This window comes from Protopterus annectens, chromosome 3.part1 (genome assembly GCF_019279795.1).
Source record: "Protopterus annectens isolate FY-2018-M chromosome 3.part1, PAN1.0, whole genome shotgun sequence".
Lineage (NCBI taxonomy): Eukaryota > Metazoa > Chordata > Ceratodontiformes > Protopteridae > Protopterus > Protopterus annectens.
Genome location: NC_056732.1, coordinates 1,325,598,722 through 1,325,618,092, shown reverse-complemented (window position 1 = coordinate 1,325,618,092; position 19,371 = coordinate 1,325,598,722). Strand labels below are relative to the sequence as shown.

Here is a 19,371-nt window from a genome sequence, read left to right as displayed (position 1 = left end):
ATAACTCAAGCTGCATGCACTGTTTCTTTGCTATAACAACCCTGCAGTTGAGCATAGGATGAAATTATGAATACTGCCCTACCCCTGCAGTGGAGTCTGATGGCCACAAGTCTGTCACTAAATCCAGTGACAATTCCTCACTGCCTTCCCACACCATTTCTAATCTGTCCTCTCCCTGAGCAGTAGAATCTGGATCCCAACCCAATTAGATTTGCTGCACTGCCCTTCTGTCATGTCTCCTGGATACAGAGGGTGCCTAACCCCCTCCTTACCATGAACCTATACTGTGTGTGGCAATCCTTAGTTCATGTTTGGCAGGTTGACTGGTTTTACATCCACTCAACATAGTTATCCCAGCTGGGCAACTGGTCATCAGCGTATTGACCCAGGGCTGCTGGATTTATGGCTGGCACTCTCAACCCAAAAGATGAAGACAGACCCCTCCCACTGCATATATGGGTTTCTGGCATAGGTGGTGTAGGCCAGATACTCAATCCACTTATCACCAGCAAATACCCATTTCTGGCTACATTAGTCATGCGACCAAATCAGCTGGAAACAATGTTTACAGAGTTAAGTGATTAAACCTGACAAAGCCCACAGTGCAGAGGATGCTGTGTACCATAGCTGATGTCCAAAGTGGGTGTTCTATACAACTCTTCCCCATACAGGAACCCTCTAGAGTCTGTGCTGCTGCCCTCAACCCTACTCTTGGATGAGTTTCAGGTGGAAGCATCCAGAATGTTTTGAGTGGATGGAACCCCACAGAGACAGAGGGAGAACATTCAAACTTGAAGCAGGCATTGGCTTGAGATCACAATTGAACCTTCTACCTTATGCATGGGAGGCAAAAACCTTAACCGTTATGCCATCCTTAACCACTAGCTTTTCCTTGACTTGAAAATGTGGTAGGACTTTTACAGATAACGTAACAGGTTTCCACACACCATGTTGTTACTTTGAAAGCTGACTGAGACCTACATGTTCTCAATTAATACAGAAAGCTGGGCTAAACTGTGGAAATAAACTGACCAGAATGCTGGGACTGCATCCATTTGACACATAAAGAGGATCACTTTCTCTAAACACACATTGTTGAGAAAAAAAGGAAACAAAATTCAAGTGGATTTAAGCTAGTGGCTACGGCATTCCCAAGTTGCATTACCAGCTTACAAGGGAATGATTTACTGATTGACAGAATGAATGATTAAGAAACCACTTTTTTTAGTATGGGTAAATATATTTCCTAAGATGATCTTTTTCAGCCACATCCTTTGACAAAATTCAAATTACAGCTATCTTCAAATTCTATAATAAAATACAGACAGCACTGCAAACAACTAATACTGTAATTAGAATCAACATTATTCTACCTAACATGAAGCATACAATAGATATGTAGTTTTCAACACTCTATATGTGGAAAAGCAAAATAATTTGTTTAAATGTTCTAGGCATTGCCTTAGGCAATGAATCAAGATGAAGGAAATGGAATGGCAAATAGGCTACAGCGACTTCTACATACTGTTCGTAAGACCAAGTTAACTAACAGTTACAAAGCTTAACACTGGACTTTCTCCAGAGCCCTGAAGTCATCTAATGAATTTATTTCACTGAAACAAAAAGGACATAAACTAACTTTAGGTTGTCCCCAACCCAATAAGAGACAGTACAGTTGTGTACACTTACCATAAATGTAGATGTTCGAGTGTATTCACTGTTGCAGTCATTACACTTGGGTTATCCTGCTGGCAGGCTACCCTCAGTCGGCCTGAATTCCAAAGTCTAGGTCCGGCGTCGGTTGCTGTCACCTCTTCCCTGATGTCACACCACCAGGGGTATAAAAGATGCAGCCAACGCCATTTTCTTCAGTTTTTCTTGCCCCAGATGTCAGGTGCCCCCAAAAGGGTAGGCTAAAATATATGCCAATAAAATATGCATGCACCAAAATATATTATACCTTCATCTACAAGCAAATACACCACATAGGTTGTATAGATTAGAGAAGTGCAGATAAGTTCCAGCAAAAAAATGAGGGATGGTGGGTGGGTAACCTGGACTGCAACAGTGAATACACTCGAACATCTACATTTACGGTAAGTGTACACAACTGTACTATGTTCTTCGTGTTTCACTGTTGCAGTCATTACACTTAGGTTGAATTCCAAAGCTATGGTTGGGAGGCTGGAGCTAATATAGCATTGGGAGCAGCTATGAAGCCCTGCAGAGCTGCAGTGGCAAAGCCTGCCCTGGATTTAGAGTAGAGTGGTAAATGATAGTGCTTTGTAAAGGTGTGCACTGAACTCCAGGTAGCAGTCTCTAAAATGTCTTTGGTTGGTACTCCCCTGAGGAAGGATGCTGAAGTGGCTGCTGCTCTGGTTGAATGTGGGCTAATGCCCTTAGGCACTGGCTTGCCATGTTGTGAATAGCAGAAATGAATGCAGTGGCCTATCCACTTAGAAATAGTCTGCTTTGAGATAGCCTTTCCTTGTGATCCTGCAGCATATGCCACTAGTAGTTGGTCCGTCTTTCTGAAAGCTTTGGCTCTGTTCAAGTAGAAGTGTAGTTGTCTGTGTATGTCCAAAGAATGCAGATAGAAATTGGTAGAAAGTAGGCAGATGAATAGCTTGGTTAAGGGCCACACTGGAGACTACCTTAGGCATGAATGTCGGGTTTGTCCTCAGAGAAACCCTGTCTGGATAAAAAAAGATAAAAGGTTCCACAGCCATGAGTGCCTGTAGCTCTGAGACTTGCCTTGCAGACGTTATTGCTAGGAGCAGAGTTGTTTTCCAAGATAAAAACTTTATATCAGCTGTAGCGGCTGGCTCAAAAGGAGGCGGGGTGAGTTTTTCCAAGACATAATTGAGGTCTGATGCAGGTATTGGCGATCTCCTTGAAGGCCTTAAGTTTTTGGCTCCTCTGAGGTACTGCCTTAACAAAGGATGAGAAAAGATTGGTGGCTCTGTATTGTAATGAGCCGAAAAGGCAGAGGCATGAAGTTTAATTGATGAAAAGGATAGAACTTTGTCCAGCATCTCAGTTAAGTATTGCAAAATCTGAGGAATATTTGGTACAGCTGTGTCAATTCCTTGTGCCTGGTTCCAAGCACAGAATCTCTTCCATTTTCCAACATAAGATTTTCTGGTACTAGGCCTTCTGGCCTCCAAAATGACATCCATCACAGCTTTAGTGGGGGACGCGTTTTGTATGACTACATTATCTGCCATGCTGCCAGATTTAAGGTCTTTAGCTGGCTGTGCAGGATCTGATTGTCTTGTTGGATAGCAGATGAGGTATTTGAGACAAGGTCCAAGGTGGGCATTGAGACAAGTTCCTTAGAATTGGATACCAGTACTGGCGGGGCCAGTCTGCGGCAATCAGTATCATTTTTGGATTCTCTTGTCTGACCTTAAGGAGTGCCTTGGGGAGGAGAGGCAGTGGAGGAAAGGCATATACTGCTAAGTTTTTCCAGCTGAAAGACAGGGCATCCACTTTCCATGCTTGTCTGTGATAAGTCCTTGTGCAGAATTTCTTTAGTTGGTAGTTGTGAGGAGAGGCAAATAGATCTATCTTTGGACATCCCCATTTCCTTGTTATCATGCTGAAGACTTGTGGATCCAATTTCCACTCGTGGGGATCCATGAGGTTTCTGCTTAGTTCGTCTGCCAGAGTATTTATCTTTCCTGGCAGGAATTGTGCCTGCAGCTGTACTTGGTAAGTCAATGCTCTGTCCCACAAAGTCATGGCTAGTCTGCAAAGGGGGTAGGAATGAGTGCCTCCCTGCTTGTTTATATACCACATGACCATGGTGTTGTCTGTCTTTATCAGTAGTTGTCCCGGATGAAGTAGGTCCTTGAAGGCTGTCAGGGCATTCTGAACAGCTAGCATTTGTTTTTGATTGATATGTAGATGCATTTGGTTTGTGGACCATGTGCCTTGAATATACCTTCCTGCTATGTGAGCCCCCCAGGCATAATCTGATGCATCCATTGTTAATGTTTGCCTGGCTGGGGGTAAAGTGAATGGCTGCCCCTTGTTCTGGTGACAAGCCTTCGCCCACCATCGAAACTCCTGTTGCAGGTAGGGAATGAGGATGATTATTGTTTCCAGACTGTGGCAATGTTGAGTCCAAACACTTTTTAGGTACCATTGAAGTTTCCTCATATGCAGTTTTGCATATGGAACTAGTAGAAAGCAGGATGCCATGAAGCCCAAAGCCTGCAGAATTTTTCTTGCAGATAACTGGGCCTTTGTTGTCAACAGGTTGAAATAGGTAGTCAGTTGTCTTTGTTTGTCTGGCGTGAGATAAGCCATCTGGGCAGTTGTATTTAAGCTTACACCCAGAAATATTATCTCTTGAGAGGGTACTAGTTTTGATTTCTTTTTGTTGACTGTGTACCCTAGGCCTGTTAGGAATCTCTTTACAAACACCAGATGCTGTAGTAGAATGTCCTTCTTCTCTGCTTGAATGAGGCAGTCTTCCAAGTAAGGATATATTTGTATTCCTCTTTGTCTGGAGAATGCAATTACTGGTGTCAGGCACTTTGTGAAGACCCTGGGTGCAGTAGATAAGCCAAAGGGCAATGCAGAGAATTGGTAGTGCATTGAGCCAGCTTTGAATCTGAGGTATCTTCTGCAAGCTGGTCTGACTGTTACATGCAGGTATGACTCTTTTAGGTCTAAAGTCACAAGCCAAGCCTTCTTGCTCAGCATGGGTAGAAGTTGCTGTAGAGTCAACATTTTGAATTTTGGTATCTCCAGAAATGTGTTTAAAATAGATAGGTCCAGTATTGGTCTCCAGGTCTTGTCCTTTCTTGGGACCAAGAAAAGTCTTGAATAAAATCCTTGTCCCTGCTCTTGCTCTGGTACTTGTTGAATGGCCCTCATGTCCATGAGGGATGAGACTTGCTTTTGTGCCTCTGCCCATTGATGTTTTGGCAGGTCTGGCCAACCGTTTGTCCTTGGCAGGGTATGGAAGTGAAACTTGTAGCCTTGTGACACTATGTCTAGGACCCATTTGTCCTTGGTTATTATGTGCCAATTTTGAGACGAAAGTGCTAGTTTTCCCCGGTGCTGCCAGAAGATAAGTGCTTGGTGCAGGCAGGGGGAAGTCATTGGGACTGTTTCCTGTATGGCTGTGATTTGTCTTCTCCACTTTTGGAGGTAGAAGCACCCCATTGTTTAGACCTGTACGAACCTTGGGCCTGGGATCTGCCTCTTGGGCATCTGTATCTGCCCCTTTGTGGTCTATCTGACACTGAAAAGGACCAGTTCTTTGTAGGCCAGTGTCTGCTAAATCTAGGTGGCTGTACCTGTAAGAAATCCTTAACCATTTGCATAGATTTAGCTTTGTCCTCCATTTTCTTTAACACCTCTTCTGCTTTAACACCAAACAAGGTATCATGCTGTAATGGAGGATCTAATAATTCTGCTTTGACATGATTAGGCAGATTTTGTTCCTTTAACCAAGCATGCCTCCGATGACAGAACCCGTAACAGTGGCCCTGCAGGAGGCCTTAAAATAATCAAAACCACATTGCAAAGTATGTTTTCCAACTTGTTCAGCTGCATGCAATAAATCCTGCATTCCTTTGTTTTTTGCACATTCAGAATTTTCTCAACATTTTCTGTTTAAGCAGTGACATAATATATTGCTGATATTTGACCATATGAAACTGACAATTTAAAGCTCTTATAGCCAAGGTAGCAGAAGTGTAAATCTTTTTTCCCCATCTGTCCAATGCCCTAGAATCTCTGTCTGAGGGGGTAGGGTTTTTTGCAGCGGAAGCCTTGACCCCTTTGGGACCCTGAGAGATTGTTTCTGGGTCAGCAGCAGGGTTTTTGAAAAGGAATTTAGGAGAGTCAGGAACCCTGTAGTACCTGTCCGGCTTAACAGGAGCTGGAGGTAAGGAGTCAGGGGTCAGACTGGACTCTGAAAATACATCATCTACAATGTCTAACACAGGTGGAATAGCTAGGGGCCTGTATTGTGGTAGTAAAAGAACTGAGCCTTTTCTTAGATTCTGAAAAATCTTGGCTCTCCCAATGAAAATGCTCCCTCATGGTATGCAAGGTTTCCCCAAAAGAATAATCCTCAGGAGGAGAGACTGAAGGGATAGATTCTTCAGCATCAGGATCCTCATAGGGAGGAAGAGAGTATTCCTGATCAGAAGAGGAATCAGAGGAAATGGAAACCTGATCTGAAGATTCATATTCTGTCTCTTGCCTAGGCCTTTTATCAGGTGGGGGATGGGAACCCCTGATCAAAGTAATTAGGTCTTCGGCCATTTTGAGCATCTGTTTTTTGGGCATGGAGGCCTGTCCATGAGGCTGTTGTACTTCTTTCTTTGTCTTTAAAGGTGCTTTAGTCTTTGCCTTTGAAGCTGAAGTCGTTTTAATGTATAATTGAGTAGGTCTGAAAACACCCTTAGAAGCCGATGCCTGCTCAGCGGCTCCGGACCCATCTGAGGGAATAGTCTCTGAAGGTCCAATACCTTGAGCTTCCAGCGGCCTAGTCAACTCCACGTGGGAGTCGGTAGCAGCCTGCGGGTCTAAAGTAGTGGGCATCAGGGGCTGCGAAGGCACCTCACTGAGAACGGGTGAACTGGCGACTGGCTTAGAAGAAGCCTCGTCATCAGTTTTGGACCTCGGATGCTTGTCCTTTTCTTTTTCTTTGCATTTCTTGTGAATTCTGGTAGTCGGATGGCTATCCGACGACATCGTATAATTAAATCTTCTGCCAAAATAGTGTAATGCAAAATCGTACCGAAGCTTAATAGTGCGTTGGTTAAATCTAGCACAAAACCGACAACTACCAACGTCATGGTCAGGGCCTAGGCAAGGAATGCAGTAAGAATGAAAGTCCTTATGAGGTATTTGCTTCCCACAAGAAATACAATTATTAACTTTTTATGACATCGGTCTGGAGCAAGAAAAAAGTTTCCCCAACGGGGTACTTAGCTTTTGAAGAAGACTTTGGATCTGAAATTCGAACACGAAAATCTCAGGAGTCGGCCGACCGGCACTTGCGAACTGCTTATGCTTCGGGCACCGCGTGGCAAGAAAGACTGAAGAAAATGGCGTCGGCTGCATCTTTTATACCGCTGGCGCTCTGACGTCAGGGAAGAGGTGACAGCAACCAACGCCGGACCTAGACTTTGGAATTCAGGCCGACTGAGGGTAGCCTGCCAGCAGGATAACCCAAGTGTAATGACTGCAACAGTGAAACACGAAGAACATCTGCATCAGTACTGGTATCTTTTGCAGAATTTCTGTACACTGTGGTTAGAAAGGTAATTAGTGATGGGTCATGCTGTGATATTGGTTTAAGATTCATTTAATATTCTAGTTAATCATACTTACTAAAAACTCATCCCGGATGAAAAATTTTGCTCTTGTGACTCTGGGATCTTCACCTGCTTCAGGAGTTGCTGTATTGAAAAAAAAAATACAGGTAGTGATTTAGAGGATAGAGATGGTCCACATTAGCAGAATAATTACAATAGTCAATAACTAACTCTCAGTTCAGCAGGATCTTCACCTGCTTCAAGAGTTGCTGTACTGAACAAAATACAAAAAAAAAAAAATACAGTTAGTGATTTACAGGATAGAGCTAGTTCACATCAGCAGAATAATTACAATAATCAACAACTCTCAGTTCATCTGAGTGTGAAAACCAAAGGAGGCAGTGTATTAATTTTCATTAAAGATAAATACACCTCCAGATTGGTTAAACAGCATGACTCCCTGGAGACACTTCAGGTGCAATTAACTGTTGGTAGGACACCTAGTCAAGTCACTGCCAGCTGCATGACCCCCTCCATGAATCAGGACACCCACTCTGCCTATTTGGAGCTGCTTGAATCTATCAAGATACATCCAAACACCATGGTTTTGGGCAACTTTAACTACCAATACATTGACTGGGTAAATTATTCGTCCTCAAACTCACTTGCCCAAAGGTTCCTCAACGTCATTAACTCCAATGCCCTGGACCAGCTGGTTGACACCCCCCACAAGGAGTGCCAGCATCCTGGACCTGGTGCTTACCAATATGGGGGGGGGGCACTGTAGCACCCCCACTGTGAGGTCCTCCCTGGTGAGATTTGATCACAAATCTGTCTCATTCAAAGTAACTATCACACTTAACCCCCCCAACAGCAACTAAACTAAAATTTTATCTAAAGCAGATTATAACCTCTTACGGGATGGTATAAATAGCTTCACTACATCTCCTCCCTTAGATGGAACTGCTGAGTTCTACACCAATGCTTTATGCAAACACCTGTATAACTGCATCAACTTGGCCAAAGCTGATAGGGCCTAAACAAGCTCCTCATGGAAGAGCAAACTTGCATGGTAGACAATTGCCATTAACAGGGTTTACAATAAGAGGAAGAAATTGCTGTCTTAAGAGTAAGAGGGAGCGAGCCCACCCTAAACTGGAAACACTCCCTCCTCAGCTTAAACAAGCAAATAACACTTTTTGAAGGCCTCCATAGCAAGCTATGAGTCCAAATTATCTTCCTCAACAACCACAAGGCATTCTACAGTTACATTCGTAACCTAAAAGGAAAGGCCCAGATTTGTGCAGAACTGGTAGTTAATGATGCCACATATACTGAGTCTGTGGACATAGCTAACCTGTTGGCCAACAGGTTCTGTGAAAACTTCACTCCCCTGTCTCCACCACATGTACCCCATGACATCCCTACCACTTGTCCCCTACTTTGCATCTCTAAAGAGCAGGTCATAAATACCCTCTCTAAGGCCAGACATACAGCATCTATGGAACCTGATAATATCAGGCTGCATCCTTCATGGGCTCCAACATGAATTAGCAACACCACTGGGTACTCAATCAAAGTCTAAGCACAGGCTTCGTACCAGCTGAATGGAAAACAGACACTGTTATTCCATTGCACATTGGTGGTGCTTCAACTGACCGTGGGGACTATATTCCTATAAGCCTGACTATCCTTATCTGCAAGGCCATGGAGTGAATCATCATGGACCTTATCAACAAAGATATAGGTAATCTTCAAACACTTGACAATAATCAGTATGGATTTGTCAAAGGGAGATCATGCCTGTTAAACCTGGTGTACTCCTTCGAGACAGTCACCAAGGCCCTGGACAAGGGGAAATCTATGCATACAGCCTACCTCGACTTAGCCAAGGCTTTTGACACTATCCCCCACTCAGGCATCATTGAGAAACAAACCCAACTAGGCATCAACCCTTATATCCCTAGATGGGTCACTAACTGGCTCACTGACAGAACCCATATAGTCAAAGTAAGTGAATCCAGCTCCAACAGCAGACTTGTAATCAGTGGTATCCCACGGGGATCAGTCCTGGGACCTGTACTGTTTGGAATCTATTTCTCTGAAGTACAAGCAAAAACTAAAGGTCTGTGGCTGACAAAAGTTTGCTGGTGACTGGAAACTGGGAGTGGTCATAGAATCTGCAAATGATCTCAACATCCTACAAGACAGTCTTACACAAACAAATGATTGGTGCCAAAGTCATGGCCTTAAACCTCAATGGAAAAAAATGTATTATTGTTCCTTTCAGTAAAAGCGATGTTTTTGCTAACTATCACATCAATACCAACACCTTAAGTACACACTCAGTGATGAGCGACATGGGCACACAAGTTGACAGCAACCTTACCTTTGACCACCATGTCTCCACAGTGCTAAGAAAAGCATTCTATATTGCTCATCTCATAAGTATGGGCACTGACTCCAGAAAAAAAGAAATTATAACCTCCATGTACTCTTCCCTCATTAGGCCAGTAATTGAGTACAACACCCCTTTTGGTATGCACCTTTCTAAATACCTGCAGCAATTGGAGAAATGACAAAGGTTACTCACAAGGAAAATTCAAATTCTTCATTGTCTGTCTTACGGGAATAATCTAAAATCACTGTCACTTTATTCTGTTTTATCATACAGACTACTCAGAGGTGATCTCTGCCTTGCATATAATGCAATCTCTGACCCTGCATTATTGGAAATGCTACATATCTGAAAGTCAAATGGTGCACGGGTTACTCGCTCTAAAGACCTTAGGCTGGTATGTTGCATTAATAAAACCTGCTGGAGGGGCAGATTTGACTCCCAGAGGTAACCACACCTTTGGAACAGACACCCTCTTCATTTCAAACAGAGCACCTCATTGGCCTTCTTCAAATGCAGTCTGGACGATTGGATGGATGACCAGAAATTCACCCCAGGGGTTCCACCTGTGTCCCTGTTGGACAGGGGCAATAGATGCTAAGCATGGAAATAAGGATAAGAACCTGGCTAGGCTTGTAAGGGCCCTAGGGCCATTAGCCTAGTAACTTCCTATGATCCTATGACTGATGGGAAATCTTTAATTTGACAAAACATTCTTCATCATTTTGTCTTCAAAACTGCAGAACCAAAGATACAGTGTAATCAGGACAGTGGACTCCAAGTACAATGGAACGCACATATTAACAAACAGCAGCACAAAACAGCCTTTATGTGAAATGAAAGTTACAGACACTGCAAGGAGCTACTATAGTTTCACTGGGACAATGATAATAGGAAAAGTAAGAATCACACTGAGCTAATCAGAGGAAGGGCTCTGAGCTAACTAATCTGTGATATATAACATTAAGTGTCCTGTTTTTTGCTTATTTCTAAGTTAGTTATAGCACTTTTATTTTACTCACTGTGTGTGAGGTATTAAGTAGAATTTTCTACAATTGTTAAGCATCTGGTTGGTTTTGTTTGTTCTGATTTCCTGCTAGGAGTGTATCATATAACTTGTTTGCATTTAAAAGCATTCTCTAGAGTCTCCTTGATACTTTACCTGTTTAAACATTTCTGCAGTTTTTCTTCCCAAGTAGTGTTGGTAGTGTAGCACTGTCCATATTCAGGCTTGTGTTTTGGGCCTAGTTGTTTGTTAATAGAGGCTGTGTGTCTGAGCACATGTCCCAGGCCATTATAGCTTAGCCAGAGCCAGTATAGCATTTCAGTGAGAGTGAATTGTTTGTGGTCATTGGCTGACTGGGGTTGCCTAGACTACACCTTGGAGTAAGCACCTCACTGGTTCTTTCAAGCTTTTTTAAAGTTGTTTCAGGTTTCAACTTTGTTACTTAAGAAGTTAACTTGTGACTGTTTCTACCATTTCACACAGAGCTAATCGGAGGAAGGGCTCTGAGCTAACTAATCTGTGATATATAACATTAAGTATCCTTTTAGTTTACTCACTGTGTGTGAGGTATTAAGTAGAATTTTCTACACTTGTTAAGCATCTGGTTGGGTTTGTTTGTTCTGATTTTTGTTTCCCACCCTCCTTTCCTCTTGGTTTTTATACTTGGTGGCTTTGCAGTTGTCTGCCCCTACTGTAAATTTGATCTGGGGCACTTCTCCCAGTCTAGTGTCATTACCTCATTCTACCTATTCCAGGGAGAACATTTGAGAAGTCCAACCCAGTCAGCTTCTGCTCCTCCTTTCCCCTTTCCACTTTACAAAAAAAAAAAAAAAAAATTCTAAGCTTGTTTCTTGCCTTTCCTAAGTTGTCTAGTCCAAATACAGATTTGCTGTATCCAGGACTGTTTGTAAGCTTCTGAGCCCCCAAGCCTTTCTGTGTTGGAGGGATGCATTCTAGCTTAATTTTGTTTCTCAGAACTAGCCAGTTTTCTAGTTTCAATACTCAAATCTGTTTCTTTGAGCTCAGCACTTGTTCAGAACCCAATGTAAGCAATAAATAAGCTACAAATTACTACAGCACTCAACTTTCCTCACTTGTCTAGACGAAAACAGTTTTTAGTACTTAATAAATAAGCACGTATCCAGGCATGTCTAAGGGTCAGCTCCCGGTGTTTTCTCCTGTCTACCTGATGAATCTGGGCATCTTGGGGCAATGCAAGAATTGCCACATGTATACAGACAACCCTCTCCTCCTACCACCCAACACTACAACCTGTGAGAGATCCACTTATATAACTAAACTGGAAGTAAAGCTCTCTTCACCCAAGACTGGACCAGACAGTCAAGAGGAGAAGGTAAACACTTGCACCACACCACACTCATCACACAGTCCCTCAAAACCTACACCACCAAAACACACACATAGAAACACAAAACACACACCTACATTCGCGGAGGCTCTCAAAAAAAATCTACCCAAGCAACAGGGACCTCCAAAGCAGAAAAGCAAGAAACCTCCACCCCCCAACATAACCCAAATGACACACAGCCCACAAACTCAGTGTGCCACTCAACCACAGCCCATAAGGCATAACAACGTACCCAGCACTCTAGTCATAGGTGACTCTGTAGTCAGGCACACTGATGTTCCACTCACCAGGCTAAACAAGGAGAAAGTTACTGTCAGCTGCCTGTCAGGTGCCAGGATCCGCCACATAATGCATGCAGTCAGGTCACTCCACAGCAAGTACAAATATAACTCTGTCATTGTCCATGTTGGTGTGAATGATCTGAGACGTACCTCCCTGGACTACACGAAAAGACATGATCTTGTAGCCTAGGCAGGTATGACCTAGCCCTGAGTAGCATCCTGCCATCACCCGGAATGATACCACAGTACAAGGACAAAATGACTGACTTCAACAATTGGCTAAGCTTCATATGTCATTCTAAGGGGATCCAATATCTGTCTGCCTGGGATGACATGATCAAAAAACCACGATGCTTTGCCAGAGATGGCCTGCAGCTGTCACCCTTGGGATTCCGGATACTGGCTAAGGCTCTTGGCACCCCTATAGTGCCTTTTTTAGGCAAGATTCAAATGACAAATTCACCACCATAACAGGTACAAGCAAGCAATATCTGAGGGTAATGCTACTTAATGCTAGAAGTCTAAACCTCAAAATGCACTCACTCGAGGCACTCCTTAAAATTGAGAACATCGACATCTGTGCAGTGACAGAGACCTGGTTCAAGGCTCCAGACAGCACTCCTGCATTACCAGGCTATAATTCATACCACACCTTTCGGCCACCTAACCTGAAACGAAGCACTAAAGGCAGAGGCGTGTCCATATTCATTAAGGATATCCACACCACCAGGCTAGTTGCTCAACATAATGCATCTGAGATTATCCAAGTGCAACTAACTCTGGGCAAGAGCACAATGCAAATTGTAGCTTGCTACAGATCCCCCACCATGCCCCAGGATTCCCACTCCTCATTTCTTGATACACTGGAAAATATTAGGTCACAACCTAACACCCTAATAATGAAAAATGAGAAAAATTTCCAACCTCCACTGAAGGTGTCTAAGACAAAAAAACAGCAACAGGAAAAAGACTTCAAAACACCACCACGGCGGCAATACAGTTCTTAAGCTTCTGGTATCCCAATCAGACAATCCAATAGGATAAAATATTTATTGACCAAACGAATATTCAAATCAAGCAAAGTACACAAAAAAATAAAATAACATCTGATGAGCGCTTTCGGCTATTCAGCCTTCATCAGATCATAAAACTTATTGCTGCTTCACATTTAAAAAGAAAAATTTGACCAATCATTTTTTCGGTTTTAACATCCTGGTTAACTAATAATCAATGATTATAACTAAAATACTAGTTTCCTATAGGAAGAAGAACGGAACTATCAACCAAACAAAATATCGGATAATGCTCCATTTCACAAATTTCATAGCCAGTAAAACAACAGAATAGTAAAAACGTCATTGGTTCAAGAGAGCTATTGAGTGGAACAACTGACCAATAGCGCTATCTCTTCATAATATGTGTAACCAATCAAGTAACAATATTACATATCAATCAATGTGTACACATCACTTCAGATAAAACTTTCGGCGATTACAAAAAAAATTCTCCACGCCCCTGGTACTGTCAAAGATCCATAAGGGCTGCCATAAGGAGTGACGAACCTATGTCGCCAACTCCCCAAGGACAGTCCCAAGCAGTCAGATGACATAATCGCACCTCAGTCACTACATACAAATCTCTTCAACTAAAATATACGGTTATCACAGGGATAGCGATTCTACAAATAATTATGACCATGGCTCTTTTCAGATCAAAATGCAGACATAAAAATATAGAATATATGTCTAATGGACAAATGTATATATTACGATAATCGCAGAAATAGCGATTCTGCAAGTAAATACAGCCGTAGCTCTTCTCATATCAAAATAGTGGTGGTGTTTTGAAGTCTTTTTCCTGTAACACCCTACTAATGGGCGATTTCAACTACCCCACTATTAACTGGGAAAACTACTCATGTACCAACCCTTGTGCTCAATGTTTTCTGGAATTCATAAATTCCAATGCCTTGGGTCAACTTATCCACACCCCCACCAGGGGCAGCAATATCCTAGACCTGGTCATTACCAACATGGGCAACCAGTGTTCCATACCAGAGGTCAATTCCTTGTTGGTCAGATCCGAACATAAGCAAATCACCTTAGACATCCACATCCCACCCCACCCTCCATTAGGGAAACCACTGTAAACATTTCTCCAAAGCCAACTTCATGCTTCTTAAGACAGAAGTGGCAAACTTCACGACACCCATGCTGACGGACAGTTGAGGTATGACTGCTGAATCCTATACAACTGCACTTTATAAGCACTTACACGAGTGCATGGATCGTGTAATCCCTAACAGAACCAAGATGCTATCCTCCAAAAAAAGGAAGCCAATCTGGTGGTCCCCTGCTATAAACAAACTCTACTTCAGAAGAAAGAAACTGCTGCAAAAAGAGTAAAATCCCATGATTGGAGGAACTAGGTGGTCAGCCTCAGTAAGAAGCTGAGATCCCTCATAAAATCCTCCAAAGCTAGTTAGGAAAACAAAATCGCCACTGATTCTAAAGACAACCACAAAGCATTCTATAGCTATGTCAAAAATCTCAATGGCAACACTCATATCTGCTCTGAGTTACAGCACAATGGCACTAAATATACAGAACCAACTGATATTGCCAACATCCTGGCAGACAGGTTCAGTGCTAACTTTACCCCTCTCTCATCCACTAAAGGGCCCATCTCTATACCAGAAGAATGCAAAGTTCCTGTAATCACGGCTGCACAGGTAAAAAACACGCTCTCTTAAGCCAAGAACACAGCATCCATGGGGCCTGACAATATCCCAGGCTGCGTTCTACATGAACTACAGAACGAACTGGCACCCCACCTAAGTACCATGTTCACTCATAGCTTCACCTCAGGCTTTGTGCCCACTGAATGGCGCACAGCAACGGTAGTCCCATTCCACAAGGGAGGAGCCACCAGGGACCCCGGGAACTACCGTCCCATTAGCCTGACAAGCCTGGTCTGCAAGGCTGTAGAGCGTATCATCATGGAACTTATAAACAATGACATTGGTAATCTACAAACTCTGGACCCTACCCAGTTTGGGTTTGTAAAAGGCAGATCATGTCTCCTAAACCTGATAAACTTCTTTGAAGCGGTCACCAAAGCCGTAGATGAGGGTAAGTTGGCTCACTCAGCCTATCTAGATCTCGCCAAGGCTTTCAACACCATTCCCCACTCTGGAATTATAGACAAACTCACTAAACTCGATATAAATCCCTATGTCACTACATGGGTTGCCAACTGGCTCATTGACAGAACCCACACCGTGAAAGTAGAAGACTCTAAATCCAACTTCAGACCAGTGACAAGTGGAGTACCACAGGGTTCAGTCCTAGGTCCTCTCCTGTTTGGTATCTACTTCTCTGAAATACAGGCTAACACAGAAGGTCTTTGGCTAACAAAGTTCGCAGATGACTGCAAACAAGGAGCCATAATCAAAACTCCTAATGATGTGGACATCCTACAAAAAGGCCTCACTGAGACAGATGCCTGGTGTCAAAGCCATGGCCTCAAGCTCAATGCGAAAAAGTGCATTGTCATCTCTTTTGGTAAAAGCTCTGTACCCATGAACTACCACATCTACTTAACACTGAAAGTGTGATAAGAGACCTTGGGACACAGGTGGACAGTAGTCTCTACTTTGATAATCACATCGCCACAGTAGTCAGGAAATCCTTCTACATGGCACACCTCATCACAAAAGGTTTCTCATCCAGGAAAAAAGAGGTCATTGATCCCCTCTACTCATCACTCATTAGACCCATTATAGAGTACAATGCCCCTTTTGGTATGTACCTCACAAGACATCTACAACAACTGGAAAGGCCACAGGAATACCTCACAAAGAGGATTACCAGCCTCAAACAGATGCCCTACGCAGACCGTCTCAAAAAACTCCAGTTTTACTCTATCGCATATCGTCTACTCAGAGGCGATCTCTGCCTAACATACAAAGCTATGTCAAACCCAGAGCTGTTGGACATGCTCCACATAAAGAAATCCCAATCCGTCTGAGCTACACGCTGTAGGGACCTAAACCTTGTCACCACAATAAACAGAACATGCTGCAGGGAAAGATTTCTGTCCCAGATTTCCCATACTCTGGAACAAACTACCTATCTATATCAAACAAAACTCCTCATTAGCACTCTTCAAGAAAACTCTTGATGATTGGATGGGAAATTCACCCCGGGGATCATTTCTGTGGCTCTGCTTGACAGAGGTACAGGAAAATAATTTTCTTGGGTGGCAAAAGCCAGGACACTGTTTGGCTAGGCTTATATAGGCCCTAGGGCCAATAGCCCAGTACCTACCTATGAACCTACCTATGAACACTAATAAATTGTCCACTTCAGACTGGAAAAGTACAGCCATGCGCATCTCCAAAGCATTCCCAGCTGGATCTAAATCTGGCATAAAACTAACCAACCCCCAACTGAACCCTGCAGAAAAACTGAATGCGTTACATTATCAAGCAATCTCTCTTTCCTCCCTGCCGCACAGTAACAGTTCATTGCTACTCTAGTCAAATCCTGCTACTATGTGTTATAACTAAGGAATTACGTCAGTCATCTAGATATATTGGATTCCTGCAGCATACAGCATATATGCTGTGAGAACAGGAATTGCAAGTAACACATTATCCTGGCAACACTGTCCAAAGCAACATTCATTTCATTAAAACAATAAATACATCCAGATACCAGCAGCAGATGGGGGAGAAACAAAATCTGCATTGTTGCATACTGGGGTGATGTTTTTGTGTGAATGGGGCATTGAATTATACAGGTAAGGCAAATAAACATGTTTGGGACAGGCTACAAAACAAAAAAGGTACCTGATGACAAAAGGGAAGTTTCCAAGTCAGTAACATGATTCTTGTTTTTTTTTTTTAATCACCTTTACTGAATTATCATTTGCAACATAAGCAGTGTACGTTTATATACGAGTAAATAAACAAGTTTACATTTACAAACATTATACTTCACAGATATTCTTCTATACAATACAACCAATCCAACATTACATAAATTGTTCAATTCCTGTCTTCTTTTAAACCTCATTCCTCCTCCAAGACATTTTCTGAACACATTGTTGCTGCAATTTTACATTTTTTCTGTAATTTACTCCTCCCCTTTTCTAAAGATCCCACTTTCTGTTCTTTTATCTCAGTTACAATATTCACTACTTCAGATAGTTGGTTTAGACTTTGATTTTCATTTTCTAGTAATTGCTTTTTTGGCAGCCAACAGAATTAAACTTAACTAGGTATTGTCATGTCTAGGCAATTTAGATCTTGTATCCCAACTCAGATAAACAAATAAATAAATAAATAAATATTTTCCTTAGTTACACTAATTTGTTTGCTCAATATTCCTGACAGAATACTCTGCAGGGAATGTTTAAAGTCTGCCACCTCATTTCACTGAAAGCATTTGCTCCCAGTTACATCTTTCTTCCCCCATTACACCTCCAACGATTGTCATCTACCTTAGGAAAAATGTATTAGATTCTGCTTGGGGTATAAAAGTAGCTATGTAAACACTTCCAAGCAAAAATACTAAATTTTCAAGACTTTGTTGCATACCTTGGAGCCATACAAATGTCCTCCCATTGTTTCTTTGAGAATTGCTTATCTAATCTCTCTTCCCAGTCTCTTCTGACTTTCTCTGAATGAGTCCTATAGTTGTGCAATACTTTGTATACCCTACTAATGTTCCTTTTTTTTTAACAGCAGCTTCTATTCTAGATTCAACTAAAAACTTCCCTTATCTTTCTCTTTGCCTATACTCTGTATCAATCCCTGATAGAGAAGACAGTCTGTAATCTGCAGTCCAAATGAGTTTTTGGCATCTTCCCATTCTTTTGCCTTTCCTTCTCTAATTATTTGTTCACAAAACCTTGGTTCCTTTGCCAGCTTCCTCCAGTAAATTCCAGCCCCCTTTTGCCTATTCTCTGTACCCTTAATTGGTGTAATTCCTATCAGCAGAGTCTCCTTTCTCCATTCCCATGTTGGCTGAATTCTTAGAATACTTTCTGCTACTTTATGAATGTAATATTCTGTATGACTGTTGTTATTCTCCTGCATCATAGTTCTCAACATGGAAACATCAAAAATCTGGACAAAGGCCAATACAAATAGCTACAAATCTGTACAATGATTAACATAAAATTTGCATATATAATTATCTAACCCCACCCACCCCGATGGAATTGTGGGATACGACTTTCAAACGCAAGCTGATGAACAGACAACCAAAATATGGCTCAGATTTGTACTTAACTGGGGCATTTTACACACACGTCACACACGCGTGCGCGCGCGCACACACACACAGACACACACACACACACACACACACACACACACACACACACACACACACATACACACCTATTCGTACAGTTGAGAGGTTTGGTATGCACCCCTGCCTGCATGTTTCACTAAAGTCTGGATTGTTGAGAGGTATGCACCCCTGTGTTTCAATAAAATGCCATGAAGCATGCCTTGGTCTACCCCCCTACACTACATTCTTGTCTGGGGCAATTTCTGAATATTCAGCCAATCAATCATTCCCCACCTCTTGTAGTCTTGCTCAGTCGGTCCCCATGCTTTTATCAGGACGGTGAAAATAAAATTAAATTGGAAGGTTGATGTAATTAATGTGCCATCATTGTATAGTCATTTTACAATTATTTCAAAAGCCTCTGTTAGGAAGCACATTGCATATCACAGCTTATCTCAGCCCTGACTTCTCCACTTTTCTGTTTGTACAGCATAGCACAGAGATAATAAAACTCCATTCCACCACCCCTTACCTCCTGAGCAGTTTGGTCTTATGACATGTTTTTAAAGCCTACTAATTTGGCCCCATTTGATACTCATACCCAGCTGACTTCTGACTCTCTCACCATATAGGCAGAAGGCCTATATATTCAGCCATCACCGTTGTTGTCTCTACCTCACCCACATGACTTGCCACAAGGAAGTAATTACCTAAAATTACAACCAACTA

The 19,371-nt window shown here is 42.4% G+C and overlaps 1 protein-coding gene across 2 annotated transcripts in view; it reads right to left on the bottom strand.

The window, feature by feature from the left end:
• The window catches only part of GNAL (G protein subunit alpha L), a 2,475,953-nt gene that overhangs the window by 41,396 nt on the left and 2,415,186 nt on the right, over positions 1–19,371 (bottom strand). For both annotated transcript variants that reach the window (XM_044067360.1, XM_044067361.1), the window contains exon 11: positions 7,363–7,430. In XM_044067360.1, coding sequence (XP_043923295.1) covers positions 7,363–7,430 — 68 coding nt within the window. The remainder of the gene's footprint in view (positions 1–7,362; positions 7,431–19,371) is intronic.